The 14,412-nt window shown below is 42.9% G+C and overlaps 1 protein-coding gene across 1 annotated transcript in view; it reads right to left on the bottom strand.

The window, feature by feature from the left end:
* HAUS6 (HAUS augmin like complex subunit 6) overlaps positions 1-14,412 on the bottom strand; it is a 65,190-nt gene that overhangs the window by 35,937 nt on the left and 14,841 nt on the right. Inside the window, exons 6-11 of the mRNA XM_068108021.2 lie at positions 12,864-12,950; positions 12,481-12,544; positions 8,654-8,821; positions 8,313-8,506; positions 5,051-5,165; positions 876-954 (exon numbers count right to left, since the gene is read on the bottom strand). Coding sequence (XP_067964122.2) covers positions 876-954; positions 5,051-5,165; positions 8,313-8,506; positions 8,654-8,821; positions 12,481-12,544; positions 12,864-12,950 — 707 coding nt within the window. The remainder of the gene's footprint in view (positions 1-875; positions 955-5,050; positions 5,166-8,312; positions 8,507-8,653; positions 8,822-12,480; positions 12,545-12,863; positions 12,951-14,412) is intronic.

Genomic DNA, 14,412 nt, shown 5'->3' with positions numbered 1-14,412 from the left:
TTTACCTGACATGACCTCTGACCTTTTATGCTGAAATCCAAGCAGTTCATCTTTTCATGATAATGTATACTTAAACCAAGTTTGTTAAAAATCCCATCACTGGCTCACAAGCGCAGTAACATAATTTTTACCTAATGGGACCTCTGACCTCTTGACCCCAAGTAATCCATTTCTCTCTACATCATTATACATACTTGTACCAAGTTTAACTTGGTTCCCTTCAGCCGTTCTTTAAGTTATCGCGGTAACAAAAGCCAATTGCAGACTCTGACCTTTGACCATTTCATCCCAAAATCAAATTGGTTCATCCTTGAATCATAATACATACCTGTACCAACTTTGGTCAATATCCCATCATTGGTTCACAAGTTATGGTGGTAAGAGGATTTTTTTTACCTAACATGACCTCTGACCTTTCACCTTTGACCTCGTGACCCCAAAATCTAATCAGTTAATCTTTACATTATACATACCTCAACAAAATTTGGGTTAGATCTCTTCTGCCGTTCTCAAGTTATCGTGGTAACGAAAACCTATCGCGGATGGACAGACATCCCAAAAACATAATGCCTCAGACGACTTCATCGGCGGAGGCATAAAAAGACTGCATATGGCACAATTGTCATCAATCATACGTAATTTGCCTCCCTTGTATCCCACCTGGAATAACCTTTAGTCCAAAAACAGTTTAAAAAAACAATAATTAATTGAATTCCAAAGAGCCACTAAGTCAACAGCATATTCAGATGATGATTATGAAAGTCCATTACAAAGAACTTGCCATTTCCCAAATTAGAAACATAGTGTTAGGTTTTCATTTTCTTTTCTTTAAAACATTTAATTTCTTGTTGAATCAACGTGAGTATCAAGCGTACCACATTCTCGCAGCTTCCGTGTACCCTCTTCTTCAGGCAGATCAGCAGGGCCAGGAGAAATCGAAAATAATATTGCATCCTAGAAATAACATGATACAGTATAGGGCAAGACTTCAAATAACACAGCAAATGCTTTGTGCAGTTAAGTAGCAGTACATGTACTTTGCATTTACACCATGGAGGGGAAAAAAAAAAAAAAAAAAAAAAAAAAAAAGCCTGGTGTTGGGCAAGCGGCTAGGGTGCCAGCTTTAGGATCCTAGGATTTCCATTTACACCATGGAAAGAATGGACATTAAAGGTTAATTATTATTAAAGGACGAACCAACTTCAATTTAATATTTACCGATACAGTATATCATCTATATATCTACACTACAATACTCTCCTCCAATGTGTCTGTCCATCCGTTCAGGGAGGGGCTTCAAGATGAAATCGACACTATTTTGTTGGCTCTGCATAGCTCTGAGGCCTTATAAGCTAATTTAGTAAGGCTCATGCTTTCTGACTTTCACGGCTTATCTAAACTGTAATTCGATATCCGATTTCATTTTTCATAGTCGATATGATGGTTCACGACTCAGTTTCAAACAACGGGAACGAAATTGGATAAACGTTAGTGTTTTTAGACAAAAACACATTTTAAACTAGAACGGCACTCGGTGGAGCGCATACATACCTCCACCAGGCTGAACAGTTTACGTTTTGTATCCCACTGATAGGCCGGATCTGGATTCGGACCTGGGCAATAATCTAATCGGCTTGTTCTTGTCACTCACCCAACTCATCCACCAAGTTTAGTCATAACTCGTCCATAACTTTTTTTAATATGTTATATGTCGCTTTTCGCCCAATCTCTCAATGGTGACGAATCACTTAAAAATTAAATAACTCTCGTATCCGAATCCATACTCAGATTTTTACCAAAATCAAATCGATTAATCCATGTCAAACACACAACCTCTCCACCAAGTTTTGTCCGAATCCATCTACAACTTTTTGAGACATCGTGCTATATATCGTTTTTGGCCCTATCTCCCAATGGTGAAGATTCACTTAAAAATATTCTACTAGCCGGATCCGAATCCAGATCGTCAGCAAAATCTAATCATTTCATCTGTGTCACATACACTACCTCTCTGCCAAATTTCGTCTGAATCCGTCGACAACTTTTTGAGATATCTTGTTCACAGTCAAACAAACAGACAAACAAACAGACAGACAGGGGTGAAAACATAACCTCCATCCACCTTCGGTGGTGGAGGTAATGAAATGAAGGCCTGTAATATAAAGTCCATTCAGACTCCCTCACGGCTTTATCTCAACTCTAATTCACCATCTGATTTCTCAGTTGCAGCAAAAGGTGAGAAAATCATATGAATATTGGCGTTTTATTAGCAAAAATGCATTCTAATAGCCGGAGAATAGGAGATCGGAGAAGAGCAGTCGGGGGTTTGAAAGGGCAGGGGACCTACAGATGGGATGTTTGCCTTATGACACCAGATGGAGAAGAGGTTGGAGGTGCAATGTGAAATAGCATTGGGATTTGTGTATCTGGAGAAGGCCTACGACACTGTCCCGAGAGAAATGGTGATGGTGACCCTGAGATGAATGGTAGAGCCAGAGCCAGAAGTTAGGTTGGTTGAAGGGATGTACAAAGGAACAAAGGAAAGAGTTTTGGTTGGTCCTGGGATGTCGGAGTCGTTCAATGGGGGGCAGTGAACATTGGCTTGAGGTAGGGAAGCACTCTCAGCCCACTCCTGTTCATCATGGTAATTGAGCTGGTAAGTAGGAAGGTAAACATGAAAGATATTCTGGGGAGAATATTGTATGGGGACAATCCGGTTGTTGTGCTGGAGAGTGGGTGGGAAATGCCGGAAGTACTGAGGGAGTGGAAGGAGATATTTGAGAAACATGGGACTGAAAATGAGCATGTAGAAGACGGAGGTGATGTGGGATGGGCAGCAGAGGAAAAGAGGAAAGAAATGAATATCAAGTTGAAGGGGAAGGAGATCAGACAAGGAAATAGGTTTGAGTATCTGGGTGGAACATTGACTGGGGATGGTAAGTTCAGAGGCAGAGGTGCGGAGGAGGATTCAGGTGGGTGTGAATGTGTGGAGGAGGGTGGAGGGTGTAATGGCAGACAGAAAGAATTCAATGAGATTGAAAGGAAAAGTTCTGATGTATTGTGTAACTCCGGCCTACCTTTACAGTCCGGAGACAGTGGCACTGACAACTGACAGAGAGACAACAACAGAGGCTGCAGGTTTGCGAGAACAACTGGGTCAGGCGGATTGCGGGAGTGAAGAGGGTGGATAGATAGAAGAAGAATGGATGAACTCTGAGTAGAGGAGACTGGTTTTGCAGATGAGCTTGATGTGGAGATTGGTGAAATTCCGGCTGAGATGGGCTGAACATTTGGTGCGGATGGCGGAAGAGAGAATGGTAGAGAGCGGATAGTTTGAGGGAACAAGGTACGAGGAAAAGAGGTAGACCATAGTTTTTTTTTTTTTGTTTTTTTTTTGTTGTTGTATACTGAATCGAGGCTCGTGAAAGAGCTAACATTTACTTCACAAACAAATCAACCAGACAAACAAAATATATAAAAAGAGGGAGCGGAAGACAAGATGGGGAGAGATGGGGAAGCACACAAACACAACATTTGAGAGCAGGGAGATGTGTGAGTTGTAGGGGTGTTTAGAGGTAGGGGTGGTTGGAGAGTGGAAAGAGTTGGCTGAGGGCAGAGGGGAGTGGAGGAGTATCGAGGTCATGGCAGGGCAGTAACTTGGTGCCTGCCATCAGACTTCACCCCTTTATAAAGGGAAAAGGAGTTGAACAAGAACGTTCCTCAATCATAAACTGATGTTTACAGACACGACAGATGGATGGACAGACATTACCCTATTGCTTAAACCCCACTTATCACTTCGCAAGTGATGAAACAAACAAACACTTCCCAAATTATATATAACAAAAGTACCCGTACCCAGTGATGGAAAAAGTTTAAGTTAATCTATCAATTTAAATTACTAGGGCATGCCCGTACTATATATAAGCTAGGACGTGCCCGTACGTGGGTGCCCGTTCCTTGCCAAAAAAAAAAAAAAAAAAAAATTGTGTAGGGGTGTGTGTGTGTAAACATCCTAGGGCGTGCCCGTACGTGGGTGCAAAAAAACATGCGTGCAAACAACAACAACAAAAAAAAACTTTGAAACCACGTGGCAGTAACGACCATAGAACCCCCCTCCCTCTATTTACATGAATGGTTTGGTCCATTCGCAACGACCACAGAACCCCCCCCCTCTATTTACATGAATGGTTTGGTCCATTCGCAAAGCCAAAGCGAACGACCACAGAACCCCCCCCCCTCTATTTACATGAATGGTTTGGTCCATTCGCAAAGCCAAAGCGAACGACCACAGAACACCCCCCCCCCCCCCCCCCTCTATTTACATGAATGGTTTGGTCCATTCGCAAAGCCAAAGCGAACGGCGAACGGCTAAATCGCCATAGCTCGGTAAGTACTTGTCCGATTAATTTAAAACCTTGAAAAGGCACATCCTCGGGTCCACAGCAATATACCTGGCAAGTTTCAAGTATATCGGACCGGTAGTTGTCGAGAAACAGCGGTCACAGACAAACAAACAAACGTACAAACGTACAAACGTACAAACGTACAAACAAACACACAGAGATTACTGGAATTATAGATAGATTTCATGGACTTTAAAAGAGTTAATTGTGTTGTACTCTTGCTTTCACACAGACCAAAGCTCTGAGATACTTATGTAAATGTGTGTGGCATAGCAAATTCTCTATGTAAATGTGTGTGTGGCATAGCAAATTTTCTGTGTAAATGTGTGTGTGATATAGCAAATCCTCTATGTAAATGTGTGTGCAATAGCAAATTCTCTTTGTAAATGTGTGTGTCATAGCAAATTATCTGTGTAAATGTGTGTGTGGCATTGCAAATTCTCTGTAAATGTGTGTCATAGCTCCACTCCTAGTGGGAGGGGGTATTACAATCAAAATAAAAATACACCAAAGACATCATGAAAGTGGGGAGTAATTTTACCCACTAAAAATAAAAGTGCACATACTAAAGCATAGAAATTTACCGAGTAAATTAATATTTTAGCGCAAAGAAGATTACGAAATGAACATTAAACTTGCCATACCAGGCGCGAAGAAAGGTTTGCCAAACCAGGAGGCATCATCAGTACTTTTCGATTGGCCAAGAGGTATCTCACAGAATCTTGCAAGTTCGGGATATCTTTGTCCAACAGATGGGAGCTGATGGGGGGGAAAAAAAAAAGTAAAACAAATTCTACCTTTCAATTAGTGAATGGAAAAAATAACATTGCATTTACATAAATGATGTTTTAGCCTGGTGTTGGGCTAGCGGCTAGGGTGCCAGCTTAGGATCCAAGGATCCTGGGTTCGAATCCCGGTCGATCGCTGAATTAACGCCAGGGGGGTTGACTCAGCCTGTCATCCTTCTGAGGTCAGCTAATTGAGTACCAGTTCACTGGTAATTCCCTGTTTGTCGTAAAAGGCGACAAAAAGGGTTGGCGGCAGGAAGGGCATCCGGTTTGCAACCTACTATGGTTTGTCGTAAAAGGCGACAAAAAGGGTTGGCGGCAGGAAGGGCATCCGGCCATAAAACATTGCTTCAAAAGGGGGACCAAGAAAAACAACAACAACCACGGTGCCCGAAAAAGGCCAACCCCCGCTTTGCGGGGAAAAATGGCCTCTAAAGGTGTTTTTTTTTTTTGGGGTTTGTTTTTTTAACGTTAATGATGTTTTACGTTAAATGATGTTTTACGTTAAATAATGACATTTACGTTAAACATCAACCGGACTCAATGGCGTAATAGTTAGAGAGTCTGCTCGGAGTCTGGGACGTTGGCAGCTCAAACCCTGGCTGAGTCAAACCAAAGATTTAAACCGTGCATGCCACTTCCTTGCCCGATGTCCAGCATTGAAAATGATAGAGCATTGGGAAAAACCCCCATAAGGAGGAGGAAATTACTCCTTCATTGTCATGCTTAGTGCGGAGACAAAAGCGACATCATTGTCATAAAGGTGAAGTCGCTGACACCCAGCCTGCTCTGGGAAGTGACATAATTTCCATTGAGCGGTTTTGGAGATATAGAGGTGTAACGTTTATCAGTTTATCCAAGATGGCACCTGTACCACGTGACCTATTACATCATAATTATAATTAACATATTCTACAGGAGGAGGCACTACTATGGTGACAATTTCGTGTACATCAGACCAACAGTTGCAGAAAAAAAAAAATCCATACTGATCGGATGAAGCATTATACTTGTCGAATTATGACGTCATAATGCAGGCACAAATGACATCATCACCAACACGTCTTATTCCCCATTACATGGGGAGTACTTGACAATCAATGAGCAATGTTTCATTTTTTTTTTTTCCCATTGAGATATGGAGATACAATTTTTTTTTCCAAGATGGCACCTGTACCACGTGACCTATGGCATCATAATTATCATTAAAATATTCTACAGGAGGAGGTGCTCCTATGTAGAAAATTTTGTGTCAAGAGGGCCAGGAATTGCAGAGAAAAAAAAATTCATACTGATCGAATCACATGTTGTACTTGTCGAATAATGACGTCATAAATAAGGTACCGATAACATCATCATGAACATTTCTTATCCCCCATGAGGAGTTCTTTACAATGAGCCATGTTTCAATTTTTTCCATGGAGCGGTTTCAGAGATATGGGGGTGCAACATTTTTCGATTTTTCCAAGATGGCGCCTGTACCAAGTGACCTATGACGTCATAATTATCAATAAAATATTCTACAGGAGGAGGCGCTCCTATGGCACAAATTTCGTGTCCATCAGACTAACAGTTTAAGAAAAAAAACCCACCGTTTAGAGGCCATTTTTCCCCGCAAAGCGGGGGTTGGCCTTTTCGGGGACCGTGGTAGTTGTTGTTTTTTGGTCCCCTTTTTGAAGCAATGTTTTACGGCCGGATGCCCTTCCTGACGCCAACCCTTTATGCCGCCTTCAACGACAAACAGGGAATTACCAGTGAACTGGTACTCAATTAGCCGACCTCGGAAGGATGACAGGCTGAGTCAACCCCCCTGGCATTAATTCGGCGATCGACCGAGATTCGAACCCAGGATCCTAGGATCCTAAGCCGGCACCCTAGCCGCTAGCCCAACACCAGGGGGAACAGTTTAAGAGGAAACAAAAAATTCATACTGATCAGATCAAGCATTGTACGTGTCGAATTATGATGTCATAATGAAGGCACCGATGACATCATCATCACTATATCTTATTCTACATGGTGAGTACTTGACAATGAGTCCTGTTTCAACTTTTTCCATTGCGGTTTGGGAGATATAAAGGTGTAACGTTTTTCCAAGATGGCGGCCATATCACGTGACCTATGACGTCATAATTATGAATAATAAAATTATACAGGCAGAGGCACTCCTATGGTGACAATTTCGTGTACATCAGACCAACAGTTGCAGAGAAAAAAAAATCCATACTGATCGGATAAAGCATTATACTTGTCGAATTATGACGTCATAACAAAGGCACAAATGACATCATCACTAACACATCTTATTTCCCATGGGGAGAACTTGACAATGAACCATGTTTAATTTTTTTTTCCATTCAGCGGTTTCAGAGATATAGAGATACAACATTTTTAATAGATATATCGAGATACAAATATGGTAAAATTCAGTGTCAATCGGATCAACGGTTGCTGAGAAAATGAATTTAAAAAATTCAAACATGCTCGCCACACGTACGGACGAAGCCGAATGCCTAACCCTGCTTTTCACTTTGTGAGCGCAGGGTAAAAATGCAAGGCAATAGCCTTTACATTCAGTATTCATTTATAATAGAACTAAGAGCTGGTCTTGCACATTAAGGCAAGTGGCAATCTGCATTGGTGGACAGGCAGAACAATGGAAGAAATCAACAGACCCTTTGAGATATGCTAACCACCATCGGAAGCAATAAGCTGACATTTTGGGAGATAACCCTTCGCTGGAGCCAAAACATCAACTTCTTTATACCCATGGCGGTTAGCATACCTCAATCAACGTTCGGTTTATTTCATCTCTTGTTCACGTATAATACACTTTCGATTTCTTGTATCGAGGAGAACATACAAAGTAAAGTCTGCAAATGGTTCTCCACACTTGCTGGAGCAGGAAGTGCTTCAATTTTTGCATTAAAAAAAAAAAAATGTCTGGTTCAGTTATAAATGCCAATATGTCGTGCCGCACAACATTAGACACCAAATATTTTAACAGAATCCATGATGAATCAAATATTATAGGTGAACCTAAAGACAAAGATATAGAGGTTAAATATTAATAAAAAGGTGAAAATCCCCAGATGTAATGTCATCAAACACAACTTACTGGTGAGCTTGCAGGGCAGCCAGTCTGTGCTTCAGTAAAATAGAATGAGCCTCAAGGGCCCGTCCTAGAGATTCCAGCTGTACAGGTGGAACCTGGGAGATGGCTTGACGCTTGAAGCCCAGTACAACTCTGATCAGCTTCATGTAAGCGACAAGGTCTAGCTTGCCCGAAACCACCACAGAATTGACATCACACTAAGAAAACATGATGTTCTCCATTCAAAACAAAAAAAATTAAAGTGAAATTCTTTGGCAATCAAAAAACTATACAAAACAAGCTTCAACGGTTTAGTTTTACACTCAAGAGAGCCTATATAATTAATATACTGTAGTCACTTCCACCTGTAACATCCCCTTGTGACAATGTGGCAGCAACATCCGCGGCACAGTGAGCGCCCGCTTCGTTCCGTCCAACACGCAGGATCCATCACGCCACAACTTCTGCAGTACGCTCTGCGTGCCAGGAGGGAGAATCTGTGCCTCATCCACAGCCACCCTAAGCTGACGTACCTGCCGTGTGCGAAGTGAAGCAGGTGCGCTCAATAGATAATCAAAACGATTCAAACAAGCACAACAAAAGTTGAATCAGTGAATCAGGTGGAACCATGATCTTTCCTGGGAAAACCACATTTCAAATCTGGCCTCCAAAGCCAGTCGCCGACTGGGCATCCTCCGTCGTGCGAAGTCCTTCCTTGGCACACCTGAGCTCCTCACCACATACAAGGCTTTCATCCGCAGCTCAATGGAATACTGCTCTCCCCTCTGGGCTGGTGCTCCTGCCTCACACCTAGCTCGTCTTCACGCTGTTGAAAGCAAAGCATTCAGAATCATTGGAATCTCCTGCGATGAAGCTAACTCCAAGGGCCTCTCACTCACTCACCACAGGCAGGTTGGTGGTTTTCCGTCTTCTACCGACTCCTCTCTGGCCTTGCCCCCCCAGCTCTCTCTGGGCTCTGTCCCGCAAATATTCCTACAGGTCGCACAAGATCTGCCTGCAACCCTCTTATGGTTAAACTGCCAAAATCAAGACTCTCTGCTCACCTTCACTCCTTCATTCCTCTTTTCTCCCGCCTCTGGAACAAACTCCCTCACTCTCTTCAATCCCACTCCACCCTCCAGGTCTTTAAAACAGCTGTTCACCACCATCTCTTATCTTCCCCCATCCAAAACCTTGATCTTTTCTACCCCCGCTAATTTCACCCCAATTCCACTTTTTTGAAATACCAACTTCTGTCCTGGAAGTCCTTGGTGTCCTTGTGTTTTATACTTCTCCCTCCCCCCCACCCCCACTTCCCACGCCTCCTCCCCCCAAGCCCTCTCCCTTCCACACATCTCCCTGCTCTCAAATGTTGTGTTTGTGTGCTTCCCCTTCTCTCCCCATCTTGTCTTCCGCTCCCTCTTTTTATATATTTTGTTTGTCTGGTTGATTTGTTTGTAAAGTAAATGTTAGCTCTTTCACGAGCCTCGATTCAGTATACAAAAAAAAAAAACAAAAAAAAAAAAACCTAGATGATGTCCCAGCCAAAAGGCACTTTGAGGCAATTAAAGGACAAGTTCATTTGAAAGGTTCTCACTCTGTTACGCCTCAGCAAATCCATCAGCAGGGATGTCCTAAATGCTTCAATTGTAAGTTGCATTATTAATCTTAATCCAAAAAAAGTCTGTTCCTATTCAAGCCGGTAATAATGAAAAAGGAAAACCTCAAGATTATTTGCAATTTTTCCCCCGTTATAAATTTCTATTAAATCAAAGGGGAACCAATCTTTTGGGTCTCACGATCTCTCATGATCTTTCCTGGGGAAACCACATTTCCAAGCTGGCCTCCAAAGCCAGTTGCCAACTGGGCATCCTCCATCGTGCGAAGTCCTTTCTGGGCACTTCTGAGCTCCTCACCACATACAAGGCTTTCATCCGCAACTCAATGGAATACTGCTCTCCCTCTGGGCTGGTGCACCTGCCTCACACCTAGCTCAGCTTCACGCTGTAGAAACCAAAGCTTTTAGAATCATTGCAATCTCCTACGATGAAGCTGATTCTGAGGGCCTTTCACTCGCTCACCGCAGGCAGGTTGGTGGTCTTTCTGTCTTCTACCGACACCTCTCCAGCCTAGCTCCCCTACTCTGTCCCCCACATATTCCTAAAGAACGCACAAGATTTGCCAGCAACTCTCTCCTGGTGAAACTGCCAAAATCAAGACTTTCTGCTCACCTTCACTCATTCATTCCTCTTTTTTCCCACCTCTGGAACAAACTCCCCCACTCTCTTCAATCGCACTCCACCCTCCAGGTCTGCAAAACAGCTGTTCACCACCATCTCTTATCTTCCCCCATCCAAAACCATCATCTTTTCTACCCTCGTTAATCCACCCCAAATCCACCTTTTTCAAATTCCGTTTTCTTTCTTGTAAGTTCTTGTAGTGTCCATCTTGTTTATCCCGTGTACCCTGCCCCAGCCCTCTCCCTTCCACAGATCTGCCGATGTCCCTGTTCTCTACTGTTGTTATGCTTCCCCACACCCCCTCTTCTCCCACTCCCTTTATTATATATTTTATGTGTGTTCCTGTTTATGTTTTTAAGTGTTTTATGTGTCAGCTCTTCCACGATCCTCGACTTTGCATACAAAAATAACTAGAAGACAGGGCAGCATGCAGAATCATACCAACATAACCACAAGACTTTAAACAAACAAAAAAAAACCTATATTGGGGGGCAACCCCCCCCCCCCGCCCTCCACAACCCCATATACCTCCTAAGACCCCAATTTTTCTAATGCATTGAACAAACATTGGTACATCATGGATGATTAAGGTTGTGGTGACGTCTCATCGAAATTGCGTGTGTAGTTTCTAAGAAAGCAAATACCTATTTTGGGGGGTAACCACCCCCCCCCCACCCCCAAGACCCCTAAAGGGGCATAATTCTTTAATGCCGTGAACAAACTTTGGTACTGCATAGGTGGTGAAGGTTGTGGTGAAGCTTCATCAAAACTGTGTGTGTAGTTTCAGAGGAAAAAGCAAATTCCTATTTTGGGGGGCCAAGCCTGGACCCAAGTTCCTATTTTGGGGGGCTAAACCTGGACCCACTTTGACCCAACATAGACTCCCTTAGACTTTGATTTTCTTCGTGCCATGAACAAACTTCGGTCCATCACGTGTGATGAAGGTTGTTGTCAAGTTTCATCAAAATTGTGTGCGTAGTTTCAGAGGAAAAAGCAAATTCCTATTTTGGGGGGTCAAACCTGGATCCACTTTGACCCCGGTAAACCCCCTTAGACCCCGATTTTTTTAATGCCGTGAACAAACTTTAGTCACAACACAACAAATATCATTTGTGCCAAATTTGGTCGCAATCCCTACAGCGATTTCAGAGAAGTTTCAAGTGTTTACGGACTGATGGACGGACGGACGGACAACGCGCAATCGCATAAGCTCCCCTGAACTTGTTCCAGGTGAGCTAAAAACCAAAACATGCAACAATCTGAGAGCTATTTAGTTCTATTTTTTATCCCCTTTATAATTTTGATATAAAGTTATAAATATGAAGCTACCCCCCTGTTATAAATTTTTCCCAACTTGCATTATTTACAAAGACATTTTCTCATATGATATGGATAACCACAATAGGCTGGGTTTCCTCAAAGGAATAAGTTTACAGCTGTACACAGCTTTTAACCTGGTGTTGGCTTAGCGGTTAGGGTGCTGGCTTGGGATCCTAGGATCCTGAGTTCGAATCCCGGTCGATCGCTGAATTAACGCCAGGGGGGTTGACTCAGCCTGTCATCCTTCTGAGGTTGGCAAATTGAGTACCAGCTTGCTGGGATGAATGATCACGGTGTGTACCCCGATTTAGAATAGGTACACGGTATCCCTGCGCATCGTCAGAGCATGACCAAGGGTTGGCGTCAGGAAGGGCATCCGGCCATAAAAACATTGCCTCAAACAGGGAACCATGATTGTCATGGGGCCCGCAAGGCTAACCCCCGCTCTAGCGGGGAAAAATGGCCTTAAAACGATCATTCATTCATTGTACACGTTCGTTTGAAAAATATTCAAACATCTTACACGACAAAATGCAGATCTACACAGAATAAATTCTGCCAATGGGCAGAAGAAGTACCTATTACAAGATAGGTAATCAGTTTCCCCTCAAAGTAAGACTCAAAACCTTCACCTCATTCACAATCCTCCTATTTATTTCAAACAATGAGGTCAAGTATTCTTCAGCTCCAACATGCCTGCATACACAGTGGCAAAAAAACCATGCGATTCAGCACAATACACGACAATTGAAAGAACAATATGGGAGAGAACTAACAGACATGAGAGATGGACAGACAAACAAACGGCCAGACAGAAACACAGGCTCATACTGCACACCACAATGCCACAAGGTTTGCAAAGGTGGTTCAGTATTTAAAATAATGACAATTGTTTAAAAAAAAAATAAAAAAATATGGGAACCTAAAGCACATAATAGCTTAGCATCTGATATAGCAGCTAAATCCTCTTGTTCGAGAGCAAAGAAAAAGAAAAAGAAAAAAAGACAAGACCTACTCTAATTTTGCAGGCAATACCGCAGAAATTTCACCGGGCAGCCTCTGCACGTCATCTGTAATATCTCTGCAAGCCTTGCTTTCCGATCTGAAATGCACAAGACATCAGGTTGGAGGCCACAAAACATATACTTACAGCAATGAGTTGTCTTATTTATATATAAAACTGATTAAGTTCAGAAAATTCTTCAAAATTAGAATATACTGAAGAAGACGAAGACAAAGTAAACAGCGTCCCACGCCATTGCTGCACCATGTACTAAATAAAGGCAGTATCGCTGCAATCCTCTTGCAATAATGACGTAGTGGGTTGACCTGTGCAATTTCTATCATGAAGCTTACACACATACGGCGATCAGACGTTTCCATGAGTAAATCTAGATAGCACTAATGAGAATCACACTGAACAGCGACTTGTAAACAATAACAGTGACTTGCACATTCATCATTATATCTACAGAGCTGAAAATTGCACATTTTGCTGCATATTTACTTTAACAGTACAATATTTGCCTCTAAAATACCTATCGGTATATACAACGCATTATACAAAACAACCGAAGCACATATTGATCATTCATGAAAAATACTATACACACAATGTAATCTGCCATGACTATGATCTCACTACCTGCCATGATCTCACTATCTGCCATATCATTGTCTCACTATCTGCCATGATCTTTCCTGGGAAAACCACATTTCCAAGGTGGCCTCCAAAGCCAGTCGCCGACTGGGCATCCTCCGTCGTGCAAAGTCCTTTCTGGGCACTTCTGAGCTCCTCACAACATACAAAGCTTTCATCCACAGCTCAATGGAATACTGCTCTCCCCTCTGGGCTGGCGATCCTGCCTCACACCTAGCTCGTCTTCACTCGGTTGAAACCAAAGCATTCAGAATCATTGGAATCTCACGCGATGAATCTGATTCTGAGGGCCTTTCTCTCTCTCTCTCACCGCAGGCAGGTTGGTGGTCTTTCTGTCTTCGACTGACTCCTCTCTGGCCTTGCTCCCCCTGCTCCGTCTGTGCTCTGTCCCCTAAATATTCCTGCAGTACACACAAGATCTGCCAGCAACCCTCTTCTGGTGAAACTGCCAAAATCAAGACTCTCTATTCACCTTCACTCTTTCATTCCTCTTTTCTCCCGCCTCTGGAACAAACTCCCACACTCTCTTCAATCCCTCTCCTCCATCCAGATCCTTAAAACAGCTGTTCACCACCATCTCTTATCTTCCCCCATCCAAAACCTTGATATTTTATACCCCCGTTAAACACCCCAAATCCGCCTCTTTAAGTCCCCAACTTCTTTCCTGAAATTCCTAGAAGTGTTCATTTGCTTTATACCGTGTACCCCTTCCTCCTCCCCCAGCCCTCCCCCTTCCACAGATCTACCGACATCCCTTTTCTCTTCTGTTGTTGTGCTTGTGTACTTCCCTCTCTCCCCCTTTTGTCTCCCGCTCCCTTCATTGCATGTTTTATGTGTCTGTGTATCTTTTCATGTTCAATGTGTGAGCTCTTACACGAGCCTCGATTCTGTATTTAAAAAATAC

The sequence above is a fragment of the Myxine glutinosa genome, chromosome 2 (genome assembly GCF_964187855.1).
Source record: "Myxine glutinosa chromosome 2, kmMyxGlut1.1, whole genome shotgun sequence".
In the NCBI taxonomy this organism is placed as follows: Eukaryota; Metazoa; Chordata; class Myxini; order Myxiniformes; family Myxinidae; genus Myxine; species Myxine glutinosa.
Note: the sequence above shows the minus strand (reverse complement) of the source record. Positions and strands in the feature narration are given on the sequence as shown.